This window comes from Loxodonta africana, chromosome 15 (genome assembly GCF_030014295.1).
Source record: "Loxodonta africana isolate mLoxAfr1 chromosome 15, mLoxAfr1.hap2, whole genome shotgun sequence".
NCBI classification, from domain to species: Eukaryota; Metazoa; Chordata; class Mammalia; order Proboscidea; family Elephantidae; genus Loxodonta; species Loxodonta africana.
This window is the reverse complement of record NC_087356.1, coordinates 63,816,864-63,843,308: the sequence shown is the minus strand read 5'-3', so window position 1 is coordinate 63,843,308 and position 26,445 is coordinate 63,816,864. Positions and strand designations below refer to the sequence as shown.

General features: G+C 38.3%; 1 protein-coding gene and 1 pseudogene across 1 annotated transcript; both read right to left on the bottom strand.

The window, feature by feature from the left end:
* Positions 1–7,896: 7,896 nt before the first annotated feature.
* On the bottom strand, positions 7,897–8,949 carry LOC100665462 (olfactory receptor 143-like; annotated as a pseudogene).
* A 6,749-nt stretch (positions 8,950–15,698) lies between these two features.
* On the bottom strand, positions 15,699–18,294 carry LOC100676845 (olfactory receptor 8B3-like). The gene has a single exon (XM_023541202.2). The coding sequence runs from the start codon at positions 17,208–17,210 to the stop codon at positions 16,224–16,226; it is 987 nt and encodes a 328-aa protein (XP_023396970.1). The 5' UTR covers positions 17,211–18,294; the 3' UTR covers positions 15,699–16,223.
* Positions 18,295–26,445: the final 8,151 nt, after the last annotated feature.

The window sequence follows — 26,445 nt, the reverse complement described above, 5'->3', positions numbered from 1 at the left end:
GTTGCAAGGATTTTGTTTTGTTTTTACGCTGAAGTGTAATGCATACTGAAGGCTGTGGTCTTTGATCTTCATCAGTAAGTGTTTCAAGTCCTCTTCACTTTTAGCAAGCAAGGTTGTGTCATCTGTATAATGGAGGTTGTTAAATCTTCCTTCGATCATGATGCCCCATTCTTCTTCATATAGTCCAGCTGTGCAGATTATTTGCTCTGCATACAGAGTAAATAAATATCGTGAAAGGATACAACCATGACACACACCTTTCCTGACCTTAAACTACACAGTATCCCTTTGCTCTGTTTGAACAATTGCTTCTTCATCTGTGTAAAGGTTCCTCATAAGCACGCTTAAGTGTTCTGGGATTCCCATTCTTCGCAATGTTATCCATAATTTGTTATGATTCACAAAGTCAAATGCCTTTTCATAGTCAATAAAACACAAGTAAACATCTTTCTGGTATTCTCTGCTTTCAACCAGGATCCACGTGACATCAGCAATGATATCTCTCATTCCATACCGACATCTGAATTTGTCTTGAATTTCTGGCACTTCCCTGTCGATGTACTGCTGCAGCCACTTTTGAATGATCTTCAGCAAAATTTTACTCATGTTTGATATTAATGATATTTTCTGATAATGTCTACATTTGGTTGCATCACTTTTCCTGGAATAGGCATAAATATAGATCTCTTCCAGATGTTTGGCCAAGTATTTTTCTTACAGATTTCTTTGTATAGACTAGTGAGTACTTTCAGTGCTGCATCAGTTTGTGGGAACATTTCAATTGGTAATCCATCAACTCCAGAAGCCTGATTTTTCACCAATGCCTTCAGTGCGGTTTGGACCTCTTCCTTCATTACCACTGGTTAGCGATCATATGGTTCCTCTTGAAATGGTTGAACATCGACCAATTCTTTTTGGTATAGTGACCCTGTGTATTCCTTCCATCTTCTTCTGTTGCTTCCTGGGTCATTTAATATTTTCCCTATAGAACCCTTCAATACTGCAACTCAAGGCTTGAATTTTTTATTTAGTTCCTTCAGCTTGAGAAATGCCAAGTGTGTTCTTCCCTTTTGCTTTTCTACCTCCAGGTCTTTGCACTTTTCATTATAATACTTTACTTGTCTTCTTGAACTGCCCTTTGAAATCTTTTGTTCAGCTCTTTTTCTTCATTATTTCCTACATTTTCTTTAGCTACTCAATGTTCAAGAGCAAGTTTCAGAGTCTCTTCTGACATCCATTTTGGTCTTTTTTTTTTTTTTTCTTTCCTGTCTTTTTAATGACCTCTTTCTTTCTTCATGTATGATGTCCTTGATGTCATTCTATACCATGTCTGATTTTCACTCATTAGTGTTCAGAGCAACAAATCTATCCTTGAAGTGGTCTCTAAATTCAGGTGGGATATACTCAAGGTCATACTTTGCTCTCGTGGATTTTTTTCTAATTTTCTTCAACTTCAACATGAACTTGCATATGAGCAATTGATGGTCTGTTCCACAGTCAGCCCCTGGCCTTGTTCTGACTGATGATATTGAGCTTTTCCATTTTCTCTTTCCACAGATGTAGTCAATTTGATTCCTGTGTATTCCACCAGACAAGGTCTATGCATATAAAAATATTGCTGAAAAAAGGTGCTTGTAATGAAGAAGTCATTTGTCTTGCAAAATTCTATCATGCCACCTTTGGCACCATGTGTATCATCAAGGCCCTATTTTCCAACTATCAATCCTTCTTCTTTGTTTTCAACTTTTGTGTTCCAAACACCAATAATTATCAATGTATTCTGATTGCATGTTTGATCAATTTCAGACTGCAGAAGTTGATAAAAGTCTTCAATTTCTTCATCTTTGGCCTTAGTGTTTGGTGTGTAAGTTTGAATAATAGTCGTATTAACTGGTCTTCCTTACCACAGACAACACTGTACTTCAGGGTACACCTTGAAATTTTCTTTTTGATGATGAATGCAACACCATTTCTCTTCAAGTTATCATTCCTGGTATAATCATATGATTGTCTGAGTCAAAATGACCAGTACCAGTCCATTTCAGCTCACTAATGCCTAGGATATTGATGTTTTGCATTCCATTTCATTTTTTACTATTTCCAATTTTTCTAGATTCATACTTCAATGAGGTCTAACTTTGAAAAGAATTAGTCAGTGAAAGCCTTATGAATAGCAGTGGAACATTGTCTGATATAGTGCCAGAAAATGAATCCCTCCGGTTGAAAGGCACTGAAAAAACAACTGAGGAAGAGATACCTTCTCAAAGTTCAGTCGGTCTTAATGACATGAATGGAATTCAGCTTTCGGGGCCTTCATTTGCTGATCTGGCCAGATTCAAAATGAGAAGAAACAGCTGCAAACATCCATTAATAATCAGAACATGTAATGCAAAAATAATACAGTTTAAAATTAATTTAAATCATTCAGAAATTTACAATTGAAAAAAAATTGAAATATAAGCGCTCTTTCATTGATTGATACATGTTGAACCTATTTGAAGACAATTTTATTTTTTTGCTTCAAATATCTCAAGAAGTTCTGATTTGCAGAAGGCTTCTACGTTGTTAAAGCAGTCACAATAGCTTTGTTGCTACTAAAATGAACAGAAATACGTGATACGGGGATTGAGGGGCAGTGGTGTTTCAGTGGTAGATTTCTCACCTTCCAAGTGGGAGACCCAGGTTCCATTCTGGCCAATGAACCTCAGCCACAGCCACTACTCATCTGTTGGTGGAGGCTTGCATATTGAGGTGTGCATGTTGTTGTGATGCTGAACAGGTTTCAGCAGATCTTCCAGTCTAAGACAGACTAGAAAGAAAGGCTGGCGATCTACTTCTGAAAACGAACAAATGAAGAGTCTATGGATCACAAAGTCCAATGCTGTTGTGCATGGGATCCCATGAGTTGGGGGCCAATTGAAAAACAGCTAACAACAACAAGTGATATGGGAAGACAGAGGATGAGGCTTCTGCTTGGAGTGGTGACCATCAGATTTCCCTGCCTGGCCTCTGTCCATCCCAGACTTCAGCACCTAAGACTACATATTACTCTCCTTGAGCACCTAAAACACAAATTTCTCCAGCAGCTCCGTGGATCCCTCATCCACAATGGGCACTGTTTCCCTCTGCATTTGGCTGCTACAGCTGGCATCTAGATGGTAGAGCACCTATTTGTTTGGGTAGTTGAAATGGAGAGCTGAGAGCCATTTTGTCTCATTGTTCTTGCCGCCTGCCAAATCCATGGTTGTGCTTTCACAACCAAAACCAAAAAAACAAACAAACAAAAAATGGTTGCCATCTAGAGAGTCCTGACTCATGGCAACACCTCTTGTTGCAAAGCAGCACTGTGCTTCTTAAAGTCTTCATGGTGATGACCTTTAGGAAGCAGACCACCAGGTATATATCTTCTGAGGCACCTCTGGGTGTGTTCTAACAGCAAACTTATCTGTTAGTAACCAACACCTACCCCTTTGCACCACCCAGGCACTCCTGCTGTCACAACAGAACCCCTTTGTTCCTGACCTCATAAGAGGCCCTTTCTATACTACAACCTGTCAGAACAATCAGACTGAAACTACAACTACAAACCTGATTTCCCAAAGTCAATATTTCAACTGTAGCCCACTTGCCATACTGGCTGCTATGCAGTGGCTGGAAAACTCTGTCCCAAACTTTATTCATGAAGGAGGAAGAATGAGAAGTTTGGAATGTAGTGTCTAAAACCCTTTCCATTAATAAGTCAGCCTTAGTGCCATGTAAAACCAAGGACCTGATACCATTTCAATTCCTTTAGACAGTGGATAGAATGACAAAGAGATACCATTAATGAGCCCCAAAATAATAGCTTTCTGAGATGCCTAGCTTCATGTTTTCCCAGGAAAGTTAAACCTTTGGCTATTGCCTGTTTAAGTTAATGTTACTTAGTCTACTTAAAATAAATGCATATATATAAAGTTAATATAAATAAACTTTTATGTAAATGAATTTTATATGCCCTTGACATGTTAATATGGCATTGAATGTAAGTGAAACAAAGTTTTCTGATTTAAATTGTTATTATAAAACAGCTATGACATAACAAACAGATAAGAAAGATGTATGTGACATAACTTTGTCTTTAAGAAATTCACTCATTTACAAATACAAAACTTCCAAACATTCAATAGTTGTAAAATAAGTTTATAGGTTCTAAAATTAGTTTTCATCTAATTTTCTAATAATGTCAACTGAAAAACACCAGGTTGAAATTAAATAATTTACTTATAAATATTTTAAAATGTAATTTTAATTAAAAAATGAGATTAGATTTGTCATATGTCCCAAGAATATAGATTCAACCAATAAAATAATCCTGTTGACTTCACAGAGCTAAGCCAGGCTGCTTGCTGACTCACACTTCATCAGGGAGCACTGGTGACTATAGTACTCAGGCCACAAGACCTGTGCTGTGTCCACAATTCACTTTTTTTTTCACATTTTAGTTTTTTTGTTAAGTACGGAAGATTTGGAAATTCTAGTGGCATAATGGTTAAGAGCTATGACTACCAGCCAAAGATTTATAGGTATGGAATTACAATCCTTATTTTATGTCTTCATTTAAACATGCAAACTTTTAAAAACGTGTACTTTAAAGACAATGTCAAACCAAACCATTTTAAGTTTCTTTTAACCAGGCACTTTAATGACTATGGACAAAAGAAGCATAGGAGCAGATAGGAGGCATTCAGATTCTGCTTGGAAAATAAACTTTTACACAAAATTATGGCCATAAGTATTAAATAAATATAAATGCCTGATTTTTTTCTGTCATAGTAATAATTTTAATCAGGCTTAAGTAAAACTCTTAACTGGCATAATTATATCCTAAATCTATTCTTGTAAAACAAGGTCTTCAACCTTTTCAAAACTCATAAACCTTTTGATAAACATCAAAAAAAAACAGAGATACTTAATTACTTCCCTGACATAGATGTGTCCGCTGGGCATCATGACCTCTTGGAAAATAGTTAAGGATAGCAGACAGTGTATGTTCTGTGTAACACACAAAACAAGAAGATTCTTTAGAGCTCTATTTTCTATTGTTTTTATTATGAATAACTTTTTTTCTTCTGTTTCCAAATTTGAAATGATAACATATTACCTAATTGGCTTTTTAAAGTATACATAAAAAAAAAAAAGTGTTTTTTTCTTTAGTATACATACTGAATGGAAATTATGACATGCCTCTTCAGGGAGTCCTGTCCCCAGATTCTCAGTCTCACCATCACAGAAAATAATTGATATTATTAAATATATATATATAGTTGTGAAATATTCAAACCTTTAAAATCAAACTTCTCTAGGGCCATGTGCATTTCTCTAGTTTGACAGCAAAGCCTCATTGATGATCTCTCAGCTAAAGGCATTTTGGCCCAGAACATCATTTCTTCCACTTTCTTTTCTTTATAGTATTTATCGTGTTTTTGGCGAGAGTTTGCACAGGAAATTTGGTTGTCATTTAACAATTTCGGCACATATTGTTCAGTAACATTGGTTACATTTTTCACAATGTATAATCATTCTTGTTATACTCATTTTGTTTGTTCTGTTTCCATTACTCTAGTTTCCCTATTTCTCCTTGCTTTCTAACCTTTGTTCTAGGGTAAATCTTAACCATTTGATTGCATCTAGATGATTATTTTGAGGAGAAAGTACTTAGCCTGTTCTTTGGATGAAAAACAGTCTCTGGGAGTGGTGTGAGTTCCAAGTTTAAAGAGTATCTCAGAACGATAGTCTCTGGGGTTCATCTAGTCTGCTCCAATCCAGCAAGTCTGAACGTTTTAGAAATTTCAATTTTGTGCTACATTTTTCTCCCTTTCTACATGGGACAATCTACTGAGTCCCTGGTCTGAAGTAGTGGTAGCCAGGCACCATCTAATTCTTCTTGTCTCAGGGTAGGTGATTTCATTGTTCATGTAGACTGTTGGTTCTGTAGACTAGATTCTGTTTTGAGTCTTTGGTTTCCTTCTTTATCTTTAACTCCAGAGTAGTAGAAACCAATAGCTGTATCTTAGATGGCCATTCACAAACTTTTAAGACCCCAGATGCTACTCATCAAACTAGGATGTAGAACATTGTTTTTATGGACTATATTATGCCAATTGACTGAGATGTCCCAAGAGACTGTGGTCCTAAGCCCTCAAACCCAGTAGACCAATCCTGTGAGGTGTTTGGTTGTGTCTAGGAAATATCCATTACTGTGCCCCATGTGCTTTATTTTATACTTGAAAATATATGCAGGACCTATGAACATGTGTATACATATGCCTACAGTTATTCATATATCCCATCCTATATGCGTAAATACATATTTACGCATACTTATATATGCATGCAACCAAATGCATACTTTTAGTTGTTGTTGTTGCAAAATTATATATTTCAATGAATTTTTTTACAAAGGTCCACATAAATTGTTCATTGACATAGTGCCATTTATTACAATGCATCACTGTTCTATTTGTGCTCAAACACTAAACTTTACTGTGGTCGTGCTGTTCTCACTACTTCCATCACCAAAAATAACAAATCTGTGAGTTCAAAAGTGTACTTACCCCTCCCTCACTACTCTCCCTGGTAACCACCAATGAACACTGGTTTCTCTACATTTATCTGTTCTTGTCTTCTTATAAAAGAGGGGTCATACAATATTTGTCTTTTATGCTTGACTCATTTCACTCAGCATTATGCCTTCTAGCAACCTCCACTTTCAAGTTCATTCTTTCCTGCTATTCCTTCCTGCGATACACAATGGGTTCAAACACTGGGCTCTGCAACATTAACTGTGTGACCATAAGCCACACAGATAGCCGTTTCCTCATCTGGAGGACGGGATAAGGAGATGCATGTTTCAGTAGGACTGGTAAAGTATACGGCATAAAAATAGACAAAAGATTTAATTTTTTTTTTTTTTTGGTAAGAGTAAAAGGAAGAAGACAAATTTACATACTGAAAGAATAAATCAGTATGACAAGGTTATTGGTATAATAATTATGTTTTTTTTTTTTTAAAGGAGAAGAAACAGGCCTTCTTTGTAAAAGGGAATCCTTGTTACAGAGCTGAACAAAGAACCTTAATATTACACTTGGCACTCTGTTCTGTAGCCAGGAATATTGCTGGTAATTTTGATCATAATCTGTATGAATCTAAGAATATTTGTGGGGAACAAGAAAATATATAATATGGAAAATAACCTTTGTTTCACTGATACAAGTACAGGTCAGTGATAATTTCAATTCTATTTATGACAACACAGCATTTATCCAATTCAATAAAATAGAGGAATTCAAAAGAACTTCCTATAATATTCAGCATGGGAGTGGTTTGTGCAAGGTCAGCAGAGTGGTGACCCTCAACTATCCTCATATCCTCAAGAATAATAGAACCACGATTCAATAAAGTATTCAGTAACTTTACAGACATGAGACTGAAAATCCATAACAAAAACTGTTGCTAAAAGAACACTGAAAAATTCTGGAAATTTTTACTACTGCACTATGTCTACAATTTTTGTCACCACTTTATCTGTCTTAATGCAATCATAAGTAATAAAACCCTTGAAAAGAAAATGCTATATAATTGGTTCAGGAAAAGCAAGAAAGAGATGAACTGGTCACACAGCATCTCACTCTTCAGTTCACCTTGTATGGGAAAGAAACACACACACATAAATAATAGACAGTGTTATCTTTACACGGAAAGGAAATTAGTGTCTCCATCTAATACAAGAGACATCAATCAGGTTGGGCCACCTTGGGACTGGGATGACCCTGGAGTCCAAGAATAGGTCAACATTGCTATGGTGTATGACAAGAAAAGAAATTAGATCAAAAATCCCTCCAAGAATACAATAGAAAGATAGATGAAGAGAAGAAAAAGAATAGGAATAAAAGGATGAGGCGGAGGAGAAAAAAAAAAAAAACATAGCAAAGGAGGCAGGTACTGAGGTAGAATTTCTGCTTGTGCTCAGTTTGTAATTCTCTTCAGAGCAAGTTTGACATCCTTGTTTCTGAGACTATAGACAAGGGGATTCAGCATAGGTACCACATTGGTATAAAACACTGAAAAAAATTTTCCTTGTTCCATAAACCCAGCAGATGATGGTTTGACATAACTGAGCATTCCAAATCCATAGAACAGACCAACAGCTGTTATGTGGGAGCCACAGGTGCTGAAGGCTTTGGACCAGCCCTTAGATGATGGCATGTGAAGAACATTGAAAAGAATCAAAGCATAAGAGAGAAAGATAATGAGGCTAGATGTTGTGATAACTGTGCCTACGATAATGGAAACCACAAGCTCATTGGCATAGGTGCTGCTGCAGGAGAGCTGGAGGAGGGGGAAGATACCACACATGTAATGGTTGATGATGTTGGAGTCACATAAGATCAACCTGATCATACAACCTGTGTGCACCATGGCACCAGCAAAACCCATCATATATGAACCAGACATCAACAGGGAACATACCTTCGGGGACATGTTGACCGTGTACAGCAGAAGCTTGCAGATGGCCACATAGCGATCATAGGCCATGGCTGTCAACACATGGCATTCAGAGTTGGCAAAGAAGCAGAAGAAAAATAGCTGAGTCATGCATCCTGCAAAGGAGATAATGTTCCTCTCTGAAATAAAGCTCATCAGCATTTTGGGAATAAAGACAAATGAAGAGCAGAAGTCAATGAAGGACAGATTGAATAGGAAAAATTACATGGGGGTGTGAAGGTGAGAATTCAGGCAAATCAGATTAATTAAGCTTAAGTTTCCCATCACAGTGACCACATAGTTCACCAACAACAGAAAAAAGAGGGGCAGTTGGAGCTCAGGTTGATCTGTTAATCCCATAAGGATAAATTCAAACACTGAAGAGTCATTTTTCATAGCCATTCACTTCACCAGTGCGATCTGTGGAATCAGAGGTAGAAGGTGACAACAATGAACTCTGTCTCTAGAGGAAGAGCTGAAGCTGCTGGTTTACAATCAGAATTGTCTGAAGAAACACGGCAAGGCATCTAAGGAGTCTATTTCCTATGGTGATTCCTGCAAGTTCCCCATTTTACCCATATTGTGTGTTTCTGTATCATAAAAATTGCTGGTGGACCCCCAATATCTCTGCACATCATTTCTTTCTTTCTACCCAGTAGTATGCCCAGTTCCTTCTCTCTAAGGACGAGGGCTGAAAGGAGCAATAAATTGTGATGTTTCCTGGAAAGCTTGATTTATGTAATCAAGAGTTTGAAAGGAAATTATCAAGGCAGAGGTGATTCAACACTTACCTCCCTTTTCCTGGGGGCTTCACTGCTGATGGCTCTTCTTCCCGACTGCCTGAGGTGAACAAAGTTTGAAGATAAAAGAGGCAATAGTGATCAGCTCAGTCCTCAGTCTCTGACATACTAGAATATGGATTCTAGGGTATTCTCCATGATTTCTATTTTAGAATTGGCCAAGAAGGTGCTCTTCACTTGCAAGGAGAAAAACAACAACCTTATATGAGTCTCCAAAAAAATCAACTGGCTTCAGTGGGAATGTATTTCATGATCTGTAGCTCTGGAGAAATGGATAAGTAGGGCAGAAATTAATTCTCTCCCTCGTGATTTCCTCCAAAGTTTGATGAACCTCATGGGAGTGAAAATTACTAAGCCTGTTTTTGCACCCTGTGTCATAAAACTACTATTGGATCCTTTGAGCTTAAAAATTTCACACCAGGAATTCTGAATCCCAGGTGGAGGGGAATGACTGGCTCTTAAATGGAAATTCTAGGGGCATTGTCACTTGCCATTCATAGTACTTTCCTACAAGGCTGTAGGATTTCATTAGTAAAATATTAAACCATTGTTTTAACACTATATGTGCTTGTAGATTTCCCCTGAATAAAGAGGTGCTTCTAAAAAGTGGTTAAGAGAGTGGGCCCTCAAGTCAGACTAAGTTTAAACCCAGGTATCTCTGCTTCTTAAATGATATTTTAGACAACTGATTTAATTTCTCTGACCCTTGTATCCTCAGTGGCATTAAAAGAGTTAATTCACATAAAGTATTAGAATTGTTTTCACTGGCCAATTTCTTCAGAAATAGACTGCCAGGTCCTTCTTCCTTGTCTGTCTTAGTCTAGAAGCTCCTCTGAAACCTGTCCACCAAGGGTGACCCTGCTAGTATTTGAAATACTGGTGGTAAAGCTTGCAGTATAGCAGCAACATACAAACCACAACAGTATGACAAACTGACAGATTTAATCTGTTTTGTTAAAAAGCAGAGGTGTCCCTTTAAGTGCTAAGGTATGACTGACCCAAGACATGGCATTTTCAATTGCCTCATATGCATATGAAAGCTGAAAGCTGGACAATGAAAAAGGAAGAAGGAAGAAGAATTAATGCCTTTGAGATACGGTGTTGGAGATGGATATTAGATATGCCATAGGCTATCAGAAGAAGGAACAAATCTGTCTTGTAAGAAGTACCACCAGAATGCTCATTAGAAACAAGGATGGCAAGACTTTGTCTCACATACTTTGGACATGTTGTCAAGGGAACCAGTCCCTGGAGAAAGACATCATGCTTGGATTAGAGGGTCAGTAAAAAAGAGGAAGACCTTCAATGTGATGGATTGACACAGTGGCTGCAACAATGGGCTCAAGCATAACAAGGATTGTAAGGATGGTGCAGGATCAGGGGAGTGTTTTGTTCTGTTGTACATAGGGATGCTATGAGTCGGATCCTACTCAATGGCACCTAACAACAACAGCATTAAAAATGTGTCTGGTACATACAAAGAAGCTGCTAACTGTTAGCCCCTTCTTTTTCTCCTTATCCACATTTATAGCATAGGTTTCTCAACCTTGCCACTGTTGATACTTTGGACCTGATAATTCTTTGTCATGGGGATCTTCCCCTGTATTAAAGCATGGATAGCAGGACCCAAGATGGCGGAATAGACAGACGCTTCCGGCAAGCCCTCTTTACAACAAAGACCCAAAAAAACAAGTAAAACAAGTATTTTTTGTGACAAGCTGGGAGCCCTGAGCATCAAAGGTGGGCTTAGACAATGAACTGAGGGGCAGGGGGAGGAAGAGACCATTCAGAAGTGGTGAGGAGTTACCGGGCCTGAATCATGGGGAACCTTCAGGCACCATTCTCGGAGCACCAGTGGGCTGGTACTAGTGTTCGGCCGCAGTTTCCTCAGGGAGAAGTAGCCAGCCACACAGCCCATTCACACCTCTGGAACCTGAGAAGAATGGTGCTCTGGGCAAAAGCTAAGTACTTGCATATATTTTACTGCACACACCCCCCCATTCCCAAGCCAGCTTCAGTGGCTGAATCCCTGGGCCTGAGATAGACCCTGCTGAGCACCTAGACCCATCCTCTTGGCCTTGGGGAAAGAAAAATTTTTCAATTGGGGGGAAAAGATAATTTGCTAGCTCCATTAACCGGGGGACCTCAGGACAGAAGCAGCTCCCATGCAGGCATAAGCCGCCTATGGACCTTGAACACCTTTTCCTTCTGCATGGACCTGTGTGGGCCTATTTTGGGAGAATAGGCCCTTGTTGGCAAACTCCAACCATTTCAGCTGTGCGGTGGAGAGGTGGGTGTTCGATGTTTCACATTGCTTTGCCTATTAAACAAGGTCCTCACCTACCCACATCAGGGACCTAAGGACTGGTAGCTCCACTCAGGTCACACAGCCACCCGTGACAAGGGTCCAAAAAATAACTGGTACCTCCCAGTCCTTAAAACCAAAAACTTGGATGCCCATGCTCCGTCTGCAGAACTCACCAACCAGCACACTTTAGGCAACAGGGACGTGTTTTCCTCAGAGACACTTGGGGGTTGGTTCTCAGCCCCGTGCCTTGTTCAGAGCATGACCCCCTGCTGCAATCAGATATGGTGTATACACCAATTACCCTCTAAGACTGTAGAACAGAGCCTATACCACTCACTTGATGATCAACTACCTGGAAACCTGAGCTGAAGTCATACAAGAAAACTGAATAGACTCCTAGACTGATAAACCTGATAACAGATCTAGCCAACTGGGGACAGGACACCAGAGCTCCAAGGGTGAAAATAATCAAGCTAGCTCACTCAAGCAACCCATAGGGGTATACCAAAACAAAGGATGGATAGCACCCTGGCATCTAGTCATTACATACCAGTAGTACTCCTCTCCCAGTTAAGACAACCAACTATATTCTCACATCCTCTACTATAAAAAGTGAATAATCATGTATCACACTCACAGCACCATCCACTAAGAAGATTTTTCTCTATATATTGTTTCTCAAGGACATTCTTGAACATCTTTCACCTTGCATGCACATACAGCAGAGCCATCCATATCTCAAGCTTGGAACTTCTGTTCCTTCGTTGGGCGTACACGAACCCAGATAAAGCCATAAATAACAGCAAGAGAAGGAGTGCTGGTGAAACCGTGTTGAATGACCTTTGTGTCTGAGCTACCTGCTCATGCAGCCTACTGGTGCCCTCTTGTTATGTCGAGATTGAACCCAGAGGTACTATTTCCATCTACTGGCCCCATATAACTTGTGACATGAGGATCTGATAGAACCCAGCACCTAAAGGGGAGTTCCAGATATGTGCTCAATTAGGGTCTCATGCTTAAACATTCTAAATCTACCAGGGCCCAAAAGCATAAAAGAAGTTATTTCTTAAAAGGTATGTAATTTTCCACTGTGGATGGTATGGCCTTGACTCAGAGCCCCAGGGACCTGAAAGCAATTCTCTCACTGGGACTTGCCATAAATTCCAAACTCTCATCTTTCCCCACCACTAACAACTTCAGTAGCATAAAGTGTTGATTTTATGGCCCATGTGCAGACCTGCAGAGCTGACTGTGGCAGATCCTTTTTCTACTCTGAGCCCCACTCATATGAATTGGCTTCCATGTCACCCACTGTATGGGTCAGAGTAGTATTCCCAAGAATGGAATATGTTATCTCCCTAACACTTCTTTGTGACAAAGGATGCAACAATTTCTCTTTTACTTTGGAAGAAATATCCCAGCATGCTTTTGAGCACAGGACACATACAAGTTTAAGTGAAATGGCAGGTTCCTGAATTTTTGTAGGGTTTACTTCCCATTCCCTGGCGTGCATTAAGTCTTTCTATTGCTTCCAACATACTAGCAATCTTTTGCTTCTAACATACTAGCAATCTCTTGCTTCTAGTACCTAACCAGAAATATGACATCAGTGCAAAAGTTCAATGTTATGTTTGATAGGATCCCCAGATGGTTTGGATCTCTTCAGAATATCTCAAGATAAATGCAGAAGAGATAACATATCCCAGGAAAAACCTAAATATCTAGTATTACCCATTCCACCTGGATGCAAACTAATTATGGTCCTCTTTTTTTTTTTTTTTTTTTTTCTGATCAAAATAGAAAAGAATGCACTTAAATGGTTGAGGGCGTAATGTACATCTAGATCATTATTATTCTGTTTTAACAATGACGACATGTAGGCTACAGAAGCTGTTCACAATGAACACGTTATCATGTTCATAGCTAGCACTGAGTTTCTGTTTAAGTGGGGAAAATACGGCAATGGATGCCAGTAGTGGTTACACAACATGGTTGATGTAATTGATTTCATTGAATTGTACAAGTGAAAAAGTTGAATTGGCAAATGTGTTACCTACATTTTTACAACAATAAAAATATTTTTTTACCAGCTTCTAACCCCCTCCACCCTCCCATCTCCCCTCCAGGCAGGAGATGCCAACCTAGTCTCAAGTGTCCACCTGATCCAAGAAGCTCACTCCTCACCAGCATCTCTCTCCAACCCATTGTCCAGTCCAATCCATGTCTGAAGAGTTGGCTTCAGAAATGGTTCCTGTCCTGGAGCAACAGAAGGTCTGGGGGCCATGACCACCGGGGTCCCTCCAGTAGCAAGGCATATATGGGTTTTTGTGTGAGAGACTACCTTGACTTGTAAACTTTCACTTAAAGCACAATAAAAATTATTTAAAAAAAATTTATTTGATAGTTAATATTATCAATAATGATACATTTTATAAGCTATATTCTTACCAAAATGCAGAATTTGAAAATAGTATGAGGACATTTAAGACAAACCCCATCTAAGAGACATTCTACAAACATAATTGGAGAGAATTCTTTAAGAGTCAATATCATGCAAGACAAAGAAAGACAAACTAAATCAAATGGGAGAAGATTAAAAAGACATAACATCTAAATACAATGTGTGATCTTAGGTTGCCCTGTGGGTCAAAATTTTTAGTGGTTACCAGTGCTAAAAGGGAGGGGGAGAGAGGTTTAGGGGGCGTGGAGCTTCTGTTAAGGGCGTTGGAAATATTTGGAAGAAGGTAGTGGTGATGGCTGCACAGCGTGATGAATGTCTTTGATGCCACTCAATTTACTGTAAAAAGTCACTGTAAAAAATATTGAAATGACAAAGATTTTGTTTTATACATACAAAAAACCAAAAGCCAAACCAGTTACCACTGAATTAATTCCAACTCATAGTGACCCTATGGGACAACAAGAACCGTCCCAAAGATTTCCAAGAAGTCCCTGGTGGATTCGAACTGCTGACCTTTAAGTTAGCAGCCAAGCCCTTCACCACTGTGCCACCAGGATTCCTTTATACATATACTTACCAAAAAAAAATAAATAAAATAAGAAAAAAATTAGAGGCTATTATTGGGACAATTGCTGATATTTAATAAGGTTTCTTTATTAATTACTAATATTATATCAATATTCTGACTTTGATAATGGTACTGTGGTTATGTAAAAACCTGGGTGAAGACTACAGAGAAATCCTGTAAACTATTTTTTAATTTTGTTATAAAATAAAAAAAAAAAAGTTTAAAATAAAATACTGTAATGGCATTATTTTGGTACCATATTGTTGTTGTTGTTGTTGTCAGGTGCCATCTAGTTACTTCCAACTCTTATTGGTCCTATGTACAACAGAACCATATTAGAGAGTATAAAAGAAAAAGTAAACCTCAGGGTTACTTGTAGTTCAGTTATTACTTGTTTATTTATTACTTATTATCTATAATAACAAATTTATTATTATTGTAATCAAAACAAGAAAATTCTACTCAACAAGTGTTTCCTGGCCTTCCAAAATATCAGGCATTCTAAATACACAAAAGAGGAAATAAAGAAATTACAGGAAAGAGTCTCTATGCTAAAGATGTTTATTGCCTTGGTGGGCATACAAAGTTTAAGTAAGCTCACAGAATGTTTCTAGGAACACAGTTTATTAATATTAATATACATTTTTTTTGTTCCTGATAAACCTCATTGTATAAGTAAGATAATGGCTAAAGTATTTCATCTAACCTAATGTGCAGTGTTTTCCTTTAAGTTATAAATAACAAAAATTCACTATAAGAACTATATGGTCTTTTTCAAAATATTTGCTGTCATCTTAAGTAGTAATAAACACAATTCTATCACATAAACCTTCCTGCACCCTTATTGCAGTACTGAGATATATATATATAATTTCTCTAATCATCCTCTGTTAATGATGTCTTTGATAATAAAAGATGGAATTACAAGGATTCTCCTTAATATTAAATGCACTGGGTTGATAGAGGCTCTACGAAGCCAATAGCATACCACTCTCAAAAGAGAACAACGTAAGTCAGAATAATAATAGAAAGGGGGGATAAGCCAAGTAGAACAAAAGGGAAAGAACAGGAGGACTAGGTTCTATTTTAAACTGCATACACAGTTTTGATAAAGGCATTTCATTAAATCCTACTGCCTATGTTTTTATAACAGTAACAATATTGATAAGAACGAGATTGCTTTTATTGTATTGGGCAATTCAGTGTTTAGGTGAGCAAGCTGTAATGTTATTTGCCTTAGGTTACTTATGGAACTCACCATATTTGTTCAGTTTGGGAATAGACCAGAAGACAGAAGGGGAATGAAACAATAATGAAAATACTCAGTATGTATGTTCCTTTTATAAACACACTATTGATTATTTAGTAAACTTGAGACAGTTGCAGTAGGTAAAAACAAAAGAATGAGACAAGATTAGCTATAAAGGAAGTGACAAAAACAAGTCTAATAAATCATACATAACACAATCTGTAGAATCATCGTGGTTGTAAACAGTCTCCTCATGAAAAGCACCAATAAAAACTTGAGATGCTTGAATTTCTTTACATTACCACTGCTTCTAGTTAGAGTATGTTTCTCCTCTGGATTCTAATCAAGGCTTTCCTCAGGGCTGCTTTGACATTCTTGTTCCTCAAGCTGTAGATCAGAGGGTTAAACATGGGCCCCACGTTAGTATAGAAAACAGATGAAACTTTTCGCTGTTCCATAGATTCAGGAGAAAAATACATAAGATACATAAATGCGGCCGACCCAAAAAAAAGAGAAATAGCAATGATGTGGGAGCTACAGGTGCTGAAAGCTTTTGATCTTCCTTGAGTAGACTTGATATGAAGAATGCTAATGAGGATGAAAATATAAGAAATTAAGATGGTAAAACTGGGTACTGTAATATTGATACCCACCACAATGAGAACTACTACCTCGTTGACATAAGTGCTGGTACAAGAGAGTTGGAGGAGAGGGAGAATGTCACACAAGTAATGGTTGATGATATTAGCATTGCAGAAGGTTAGTCTAAGCATGCAGCCTGTGTGGGCAGTGGCTCCAGCAAATCCCATGGCATATGCAGAAAGTGTCAGCACAGAACATACTTGATGGGACATGGTGACCCTATACAGCAAAGGATTGCAAATGGCCACATAACGATCATAGGCCATCAAGGTCAGCATATAGCTTTCAGAGATGACAAAAAAGAGAAAGAAAAACAGTTGGGTCATGCACCCATCATAGGAGATGACATTCTTCTTTGATACAAAGTTCATCAGCATTTTGGGGGTGAAAACAGAAGAGAAACAGAGGTCAATGAAGGATAGATTAAAAAGGAAATAGTACATGGGGGTGTGGAGGTGAGAATTTATCCCAATAAGAACAATCAAGCAGAGATTGCCCACCATGGTGACAATGTAGATCATTAGAAACAAGTAAAACAGAGGCTGCTGGAGCTCTGGACGATCTGTTAATCCAGCAAAAATAAATTCAGTCACTAATGAGTCATTTCTTGCCAGTATTCTCATATTTGGAAATCTGTGAGGAAAACGGAAAATTTTCATTAGTAAAGGACCCAGATTTCTCTTTATACACACTCACTCATTACAAAGAGACTCAGACTGGCAGAATTTAAGTCTTCCTTTGCTTTGTGGAGTCTGAATGTACTGCCACACACATCACTCAACAATTCAATAACCCTATCTTTTGTCTGCATGAGCTAACTTGTGATGAACAATTCTTCCTGTCTTCACCAGAAGGTACAAAGACGGAGTAGCTGAGGTACAAGTTTACCCTTGAAGTTAAAAGTGTGCCAGGTATTGAGGAGAACCTTAGCAGCCTAACATTTATAACCAGTCATACACCTCAGTGTTTCTACGTGTTCTCCTTCTTTGTCCCATCCCAGCTAGACAGACGATAAGAAAGGAAGGTGGATGTGTTTTCCCAGGCTCCTGCACGAGGGCATAAAAGAGAAACACAATTAATCTGGATGCTGGTTACAGAAGTGGTCAAGTTTGTTAAAATTCATCAAGGTATACACTTATGTAAACACTTCTATATGTATATTGTACCTTGACAAATAAATTTAGGAAAGAGACACAGCTCTTCTTCCTCTGATGTTGCTTTGTACTGGATGTGCCACTTGGAACTGCTACTGTTACTGCTGTCTTACCAACTCAGAGTACACTGAGAATGGTGCAGGCCATAGAGTCAGAGCTGCATGCCTGTGAGTGTCTTGCTATGCCATATATTTCCTCCTTTTTTGGCAACATAGACAGTGAATGAGAACAATAAAAAATTTGATTAACTCACCCTTCCTCAACTGAAGACCTTAGTGTTGACTTTACATGCGTTTCCACCTCCACTGTCCTGGAAGAATTGACTTTGGAGATACCAAAGTTGACCAGATGTAGTAACAGAAACTTCTCTCTATACCGATAAGAGGATCACAGCACAGATCTCACAGCCTGAATGTTCCAAGAGTCATTCTGAGATATATATATCAAAGTTGTAATTAGAAATTTGACAAGAGGTTGTGTGCAGGGAAACCACAGACTTGACACCAGAGCCAGCATGTCATAGAGCACACGGCATTCACCTAGAGCATATAATTCTTTTGTTCTGGTTAGAAATCCAGCATAGCTGTCCCTTAGGACCCCCCACTCATGACCAGTTCTGCAGGGAAGAAATTATGGTGTTTGCGTTTACGCCCTAAATTGAAATAGTAAATGTTAACTTTTGACAAGGGATTATATAATCCTCAGGGCATAGGACCAGGGAGCCTCTGCTATCCTAGAAAAAAAGAAAAGGATGTAAATAGAATTAATTTTATTGAAAATTTCACCTAGGTAGCATAGGTAGTTTTAGAGAGGATTGATGTATATTTCAGTAAAGTTTATTTATAATGTTCTTTTCTAAAAATATTTTGAGGCCCTTTAAATAATCAGTGTTTAATTATATATTTTTTTAAACACAAAGCAAAAGGGTACTTTTTAAATGATTACAGAGTTTGCCATTCTTTTTTTACTTCATGAAAATTGAATTAATAGGCCTTTGTTTTTAACAGGTTAAAATCAAATGTATAAGAAAAATCACTGCTAACGGCTTCCATTTCAAGAAGAAGGGATTTTAGAAATTCCAGGTGTTTATGAACTTGTGTTTGTGAAAAGGCACCTACTTTGTTACTGTTGTAAGTATATACATAACAACATTTTCCAATAGAATTTCAGGTGTACAATTTGGTGCTATCAGTTACATCAATCATTTTATGCAACCATCGCCTTAATTGCTGTCAAATTTTCCATCACCAAAACAAGAAGTCACCGATTCCTAAACAATGGTTCTTCCTTTTCCCTCCCTCCACCCTTTATAGGAACTTATAGATAACCACTATAAATGTTGACTCTATAAAAAAAAAAACCCTATACATTTGCCTATTTTTATTATTTTGCGTAAGCGAGATCATACAATAGTTGTCCTACAGTGATTTACTTATTTCACTGAGCATACATAAGGTTTTCAAGTTTTATCCATGTGTAGCATGGAGCAGGACTTCATTTCTCTTTATGGCTGAATAATATTCCATTGTATGTTTGTACCACATTTTGTTTATTTATCCGTTCATGGGCACTTAAGTTGTTTTCACATTTTGACACCTATTTCTCGTAACTTTTAAATTTTTGAAATGATGATAGACTCACAGAAAGTTGCACAAACATGGAGTCATTGAACTCTTCACCGAGCTTCTTTCAATGGCAACATCTTATATAACTGCAGTACAATAGCAATGCCAGGAATTGGAATTGGTAGAGTAATGTCAACTAGACTACAGGCATTTTTTAGCTTTTAAAAGTTTTACAGGCCTTTATTTGTGTGTATGTGTGTGCATGTGTGTGCATAAAAAAAGGATCCCATGTATAGATTTGTTGTAACAGCTACCATTATCAAACACAAAGTTGTTTCAAAACCACAAAGAACTCCCAGATAACGCCTCTTTATGGTGTCATCATAAATTGGAATTAACTGGACAGCAACTATCAGCAACAAGGGTCTTACCTACCCCCTTGCACCACCATTTCTGTCCCTGGGTAGTCACTAATTTGTTCTCTATATCTATAATTCACTCATTTCCAGGATATAAATAAATGGAATCATGATATGTGAACTTAGAGTCTGGCTCTTCTCACTCAGCATGATGCGTTTAAGTTCCATCCAATTTGTTGTATATATGAGTAGTCCATTTCTTTTTATTACTGAATAATATTCTATTTTTTACAACCAAAGACCTGTCAATCTTCTGTAATAGTTTGAACATTAATAGGTTCTTGTTTTTGCACAAAACTGATTTATTTTTGGGAAATGTTTCACGGGCCAGACAATTATAGTTGAGAACGGTTCTTTTCGAAATCTTCTTTAAGCTCACCTGAGTCAAGGCTCTCATTCTTCCTCTTCCAAGAATAAAACTGGGACACCCAGAGTTTGAGAAGAGCACATAATCAGTCAAAGGCCTGGTGAACACTGCCTATGTCCCACTCTAACTCTATTGTGAAAGTGCACAATGTCATCATTATTAGTCATGAGCAAATCATCAGTGAAAAGACCTTGAGTATAACAAAACCTCAAATTATTTTCACTAGTTGTCATGCAAATCCTGATTACAATTTTAAATAACTGGGTAATAACAGACAGAAGCCAGAAGTAAAAGGCTACATAATGTGTGATTCTATTTATACGAAATTTGCAAAAGTATCAAATTTCCAGAGACAGGAAGCAGATCAGTGCTTCCCTTAAGTTGGAAGTGGGAGCAGGAAATAATTGCAAACAGGTATAAGGAAATATTTTGGGGTGATGGAAAAATTCTAAATACAGATTGTAGGGATGGTTGCCAGAATTCTACATATTTACCAAAAATCACTGAATGTACTCTTAATGTTGTAAGCTGCCGTCAAGTAGGTTCCAACCAACTCTTAGCAACCCTGTGTACAATGGAAGGAAACACAGCCTGACTTGATCCATCCTCACTATTGTTGCTGTGCTTGAGCCCATTGTTGCAGCCACAGTGTCAATCCATCTTGTTGAGAAGCTCCTTTTTTTTTCACTGACCCTCTATTTTACCAAGCATAATGTCCTGCTCCAGGGACTGGTGCCTCCTGATAACATATGAGACGAAGAAGACATGACATCCTTGTTTCTAAGGAGCATTCCAGTTGAACTTTTTCCCAGACAGATTTCGTGGGTCTTCTGACAGTCCATGGTATAGTCAATACTGTATGCCAACACCATAATTCAAAGACATCAACTCTTAGGTCTTCCTTGCTCATTGTCCATGCATATGAGGTGATTGAAAACAACACGGCTTAGGGCACGTGCACCTTGGTTGTTAAAGTGACATCTTTGCTTTTTTTTTTTTTTTAACCACCTTAAAGAGGTCTTTGCAACAGATTTACCCAGTGCAAAGAGTTGCTTCATTTCTTGACTCCTGCTTCCTTGGGTGCTGATTGTGGATCCAAGAAAAATGAAATCCTGGACACCTTCAAACTTGTCTCCACTTATCGTGATGTTGCTTATTGATCAAGTTTTGAGGATATTTATTTTCTTTATGTTGAGGTGTAATACTTAAGGCTGTAGACTTTAATCTTCATCAGTAATTGCTCTTCCTTTTCAGCAAGCAAGGCATATCGCAGGTTGTTAATGAGTCTTCCTCCAATCCTGATGACACCTTCTTCTTCATATAGTCCAGCTTCTTGGATTGTTTTCCCAGCATACAGATTGAATAAGTATGATGAAAAGATACAACCCTGATGCACACCTTTCTTCACTTTAAACCATGTAGTATCCCCTTGTTCTGTTCCAGTGATTGCCTCTTGGTCAACTTACAGGTTCCTCATGAGCACATTTAAATGTTCTGAAATTCTCATCCCTCACAATGTTATCCATAATTTCTTTTCAGCCACACAATTGAATGCCTTTGCACATTCTATAAAACACTGGTAAATATCTTTCTGATATTATCTGCTTTCAGCCAGGATCCACCTCTCATCAGCAGTGGTATCCCTCCTTTAATATCCTCCTCTGTACCTGGCTTGAATTTTTGGCATTTCTCTTTTCATCTACTGCTACAACTGCTTTTGAATCATCTTCAGCAAAATTTTATTTGTCTGTGTTATTAATGATATTGCTCAATAAATTCCCCACTCTGTTGCATTCCTTTCTTTGGGATGGGCATAAGTAGGTACCTCTTCCAGTCTGTTGGCCAGGTAGCTGTCTTTCAAATTTCTTGTCATAGACAACTAAACACCTCCAGCTCTGCCTCTGTTTGTTGAAACATCTCAATTTGCATTCCATCAATTCCTGGAGCCTTGATTTTTGCCAATGACTTCAGTGCAGCTTGGACTTCTTCCTTTGTTACATTGATTCTTGATCATATGATACTCCTGAAATGGTTGAATGTCAACAAATTGTTTTTGGTACAGTGACTCTGTGCACTACTTCCATCTTCTTTTGATGCTTCTTGTGTCCTTTAATATTTTCCCTGTAGAAACTTTCAATATTACAACTCGAGACTTGAATTTTTTCTTCGGTTCTTTCAGCTTGATAAATGCCAAGAGTGTTCTTTTGTTTTGGTTTTCTAAATACAAGTTTTGGCGTATTTCATTATGATACTTTAGTTTTTGTTCTTGAGATGCCCTTTGAAATCTCCTGTTCGGCTCTTTTACTTTATTATTTTTCCTTTTCACTTTGCCTACTCCAAGTTCAAGAGCAAGTTTCAGAGTCTTTTCTGATATTCATTTTGGTGTTTTCTTTCTTTCCTGTCTTTTTAATGACCTCTTGCTTTCTTCATGTATGATGCCCTTGATGTCATTCCACAAATCGTCTTGTCTTTGATCATTAGTGTTCAGTGAATCAAATTTATTCTTGAGATGGTCTCTATAATCAGATGAGATATACTCAAGGTCATAATTTGGCTCCTGCGGACTTGTTCTAATTTTCTTCAGCTTCAACTTGAACTCCCATATGAGCAACTGATGATTTGGTCCACAATACACCCCTGGCCTTATTCTCAGTGATGATATTGAGCTTTTCCATCATCTCTTTCCAGAGATGAAGTTGATTTGATTCCTGTGTATTTCATCTGGATAGCTCCATGTGTATAGTTGCCATTTATTTTGTTGAAAAAAAAACGTATTTGCAAGGGAGAATTTGATCTTGCAAAACTCTATCATGTAATCTTCGACATCATTTCTGTCACCAAGGCCATATTATCCAACTACCACATCCTTCTTTTGTGTTTCCAACTTTCTCCTTCCAATCACCAGCAAGTATCAATGCATCTTGTTTTCATATTTTAGCAATTTCAGGCTATAGAACTTGGTAGAAATCTTTAGTTCCTGTATCTTTGGCCTTAGTGGTTGGTGCATAAATTGTAATATGCAATGTGAACATATGTTATCATCCTATCATTGACAGTGTTGTACTTCAGGAAAGATATTGAAATGCTCTTTTTGACAATGAATGCAGAGCCATTCCTCTTCAATTTGTCATTCCTGGCATAGGAGACCTTATGATTGCCTGAATTATAGTGGCCAATACTAGTTTATTTCAGCCAACTAATGCCCAGAATATCAATCATTATGACATCCATTTCCATTTGATTATTTCCAATTTTTGTATATTCCACGTTCCTATTATTAACGTAAGTTTGCCACTGTTTCTTCTCCTTTTGAGTCATACACATCACCAAGTAACTCATCCACATCATTAAGGTCAACTACTTTGAGGAGTCATCTCTTAAGTGCCTTCCAACCTGAGATGGTCATCTTCTGGCACTACATCAGACAATATTCTACTGCTATTCATAAACTTTTCACTGGCTAATTTTTTCAGAGGTACACCGTCAGGTCCTTCTTCATAGTCTGTCTTACTCTGGAAGCTCAGCTGAAACCTTCCCACCATGGGTGACTATGCCATTGTACTTTGGGGTCCAACTAAATTGAACATAGTGTTAATTTTATTCAGTATGACCTCTGAGACCCATAATATATTTCAAGAGAAAAAGAAGAATATAGCGGAAAATATTACAAATGACAGTAAGTGCCAGATAATGTTTATTATCTATCACCTCTGCACTCATTTTCTATTGCCTTGGCCATAGAAAGCTTATATGTATGAGGCATACTGACAAACAATTTGAAACTTAAAATGAAATTGAGAAATACTCCCTCCTTCTTGCCCTACAAGAGAATGTAAGATAAGATTAAGAATCAGGAAGATTAAATAGAAAACAGAAAATTGAAGAGTTAGCTGAGCAAAAGGAAAGTAATATGTCATCAAGTGATGAGGAGAGGGACATGGCAAGGAGATAGTACTACATCAAAGGAACACAGGTGACAGAATCCCAGGAAGAATACATCCATAAAATGGAATATTTTACAGCAATACAAATTAGGCCTTTAAGGATACACAGAAAAATGGCAATGGTAGTTATCTCAGGATAATGTCTTACCTGGCCAAGGATTTAGGATGAGGCTCTAGTCAGTTTCAGTAGGGTCTGAAATATATTCAGGAATCTAAGTCTGAAGAAAAAGAGGAAGACCCTTAACAGGATATTTTGACACAATGGCTGCAACAATAGATCAAACATACAACGACTGTGAGGACGGAATAGGACCAGGCAGTGTTTCATTCTGTTATACATCAGGTCGCTATGGGTCAAAATCAACTCGACGGCACCTATTAACAACAACAAGGTTGAGATTGGGTGTGAGAACTAGGTGCAACTAGAAAGAGGAAGGGAAGATTGTGGCAGGTCAGAGAGTGCAGGTGACCAGAAAATCAGCATACACCAGCCAAACGCTCAGTTTAGGGCTGCAGGGCTAGTGTGATATCTTTGTGTGGAGGACAAGGGTATTCCAAAGTGTTCTCCATCTTGGTACTTTTACCAGCTCAAGAATGAATGCAGCTGAATCAGCACTTGATGCATCAGATTCAGCATTTTTAGAGTGGTCATCTTTTTACCTTTTATCTCAAAAGGCAAACAATGCAGCGTTGTATTCCACAAAAGACATTGCCACAACTTAATTTATTCAATTCTTTATTTCAGAAAAGCCAACAGACTACATTATACTTAATAGAGAAATGCCGAGAGATTTCACCTTGAAATTGGGAAAAAACTAAGAGTGCCCACTCTCACGACTTCTATTTGATATTGTATTAAAAGTCCTCTCCAGAGCAATAAGACAAGAACAGAAAAAGTATTCAGATAGGAAAAGAAGAAGTAAAATTATCTCTTTTCCCCAGTGATTTCATCCTATATATAGAAAATCCCAAAGAGACCACACGAAAGCTTTTAGAGTTAATAGAAGAATTTAGCAAAGTTGTAGGGTACAAAGTCAACAAACAAAAATCAGTTGTCTTTCTATACACCATCAAAGAGAAATCTGAAAGGGAAATGAGAGAAACAATTCCATTTATAATAACATCTAAGAGAATAAAATACCTAGGAATAAATCTAACCAGGCATGTGAAGGACTTACACAACGAATAACTAAAAACACTGCCGAAAGAGATTAAAGAAGACTTAAATAAGTGGAAACAATTAGTGGATTGGAAGACATAATGTTGTTAAGATGTCAAGAATACATAAAGCAGAGGTGGGGCCAAGATGGCTGACTAGGTAGAAGCTACCTCGGATCCCTCTTGCAACAAAGACTCAGAAAAATAAGTGAATCAATATCATATATGACAACCTACGAACCATGCCCATCAAACACAGATATAAAGAGTTGACCTAAGTGACAGAGACTGAGAACGAGCAATCACGGGGAAGCAACGACATTTTCGGAGCCTGGAGCCAGCGTCCCAGTCAGAAAACCTTGGCACTGGACTTTGGACTGGGCCCAGGGGGGCTGGGCATGGCATCCTGAGATGGCACAAACATGGGACGCAGCCCTAGCCCCCAGAAGTGACCTCGGGGGAAGCCCAGCCAGTGCACGCAGGCAGCGCAGTGACGCGGCTGACAGGAGGAGAAGTCACCGGGAGGTAGTGACTGGTTTTGGAGCCTGGAGTGCCGGGTCCCGGCCAGGGAACCTTGGCGCTGGGCTTTGGATTGGGAGCGGAGGAACTGATCACGGCTTCTGAGACAGCACAAGCACAGGACACGGGCCTGACCCTCGGGAGCAATCTCGACTCAGCCAATGCACACAGGCTACACAACCCTCAGGAATCTCAGATAAGACAGTCATCTCCAAGCAAGATAAGCAACTTTGTCTATATTCCCTGGTGCTACTGTCTCCTATCTATCTGACCTCTCCCCTCCCCTTCCCACGAGGCTTCATTAACATTGGAATTTTCTGAGCCAGAGAGTGAAGTGCTCTGCGGGTTTTTTTCTTTTCTTTTTTTTTTTTTTGTCTTTTCCTAATGCATTCTCCTGGCCAGAGAGACGCAGCTACAAAAAACCTAAGGACCAAAAATCCTTCCTTGGCTTCCTGAAATTGGACTAAAAATACAGAACCAGCTCCAGCCAAGCATATGAGATCCACAGTCTTGGGCTTTCATCCCTACAGGGAACAAGGTGGCTATTATAATGCAAAGGCAATTCTGATAGGGATCTGACTGTAATTGTTTTAGCGGATTACTGGAAAGACAAGTTTCCCAGGTCTGATATCTCTGCATATTAAACAGAGCCCTCACTGACCCACAACAGGGAACTGAGGGCTGAAGCTCCCCCCAGACCACCTAGCCTCCTGCCTTAGGGGTCTGAGGGTGGTGACACCTACCAATCTGTAGAGGTACATGCATTGA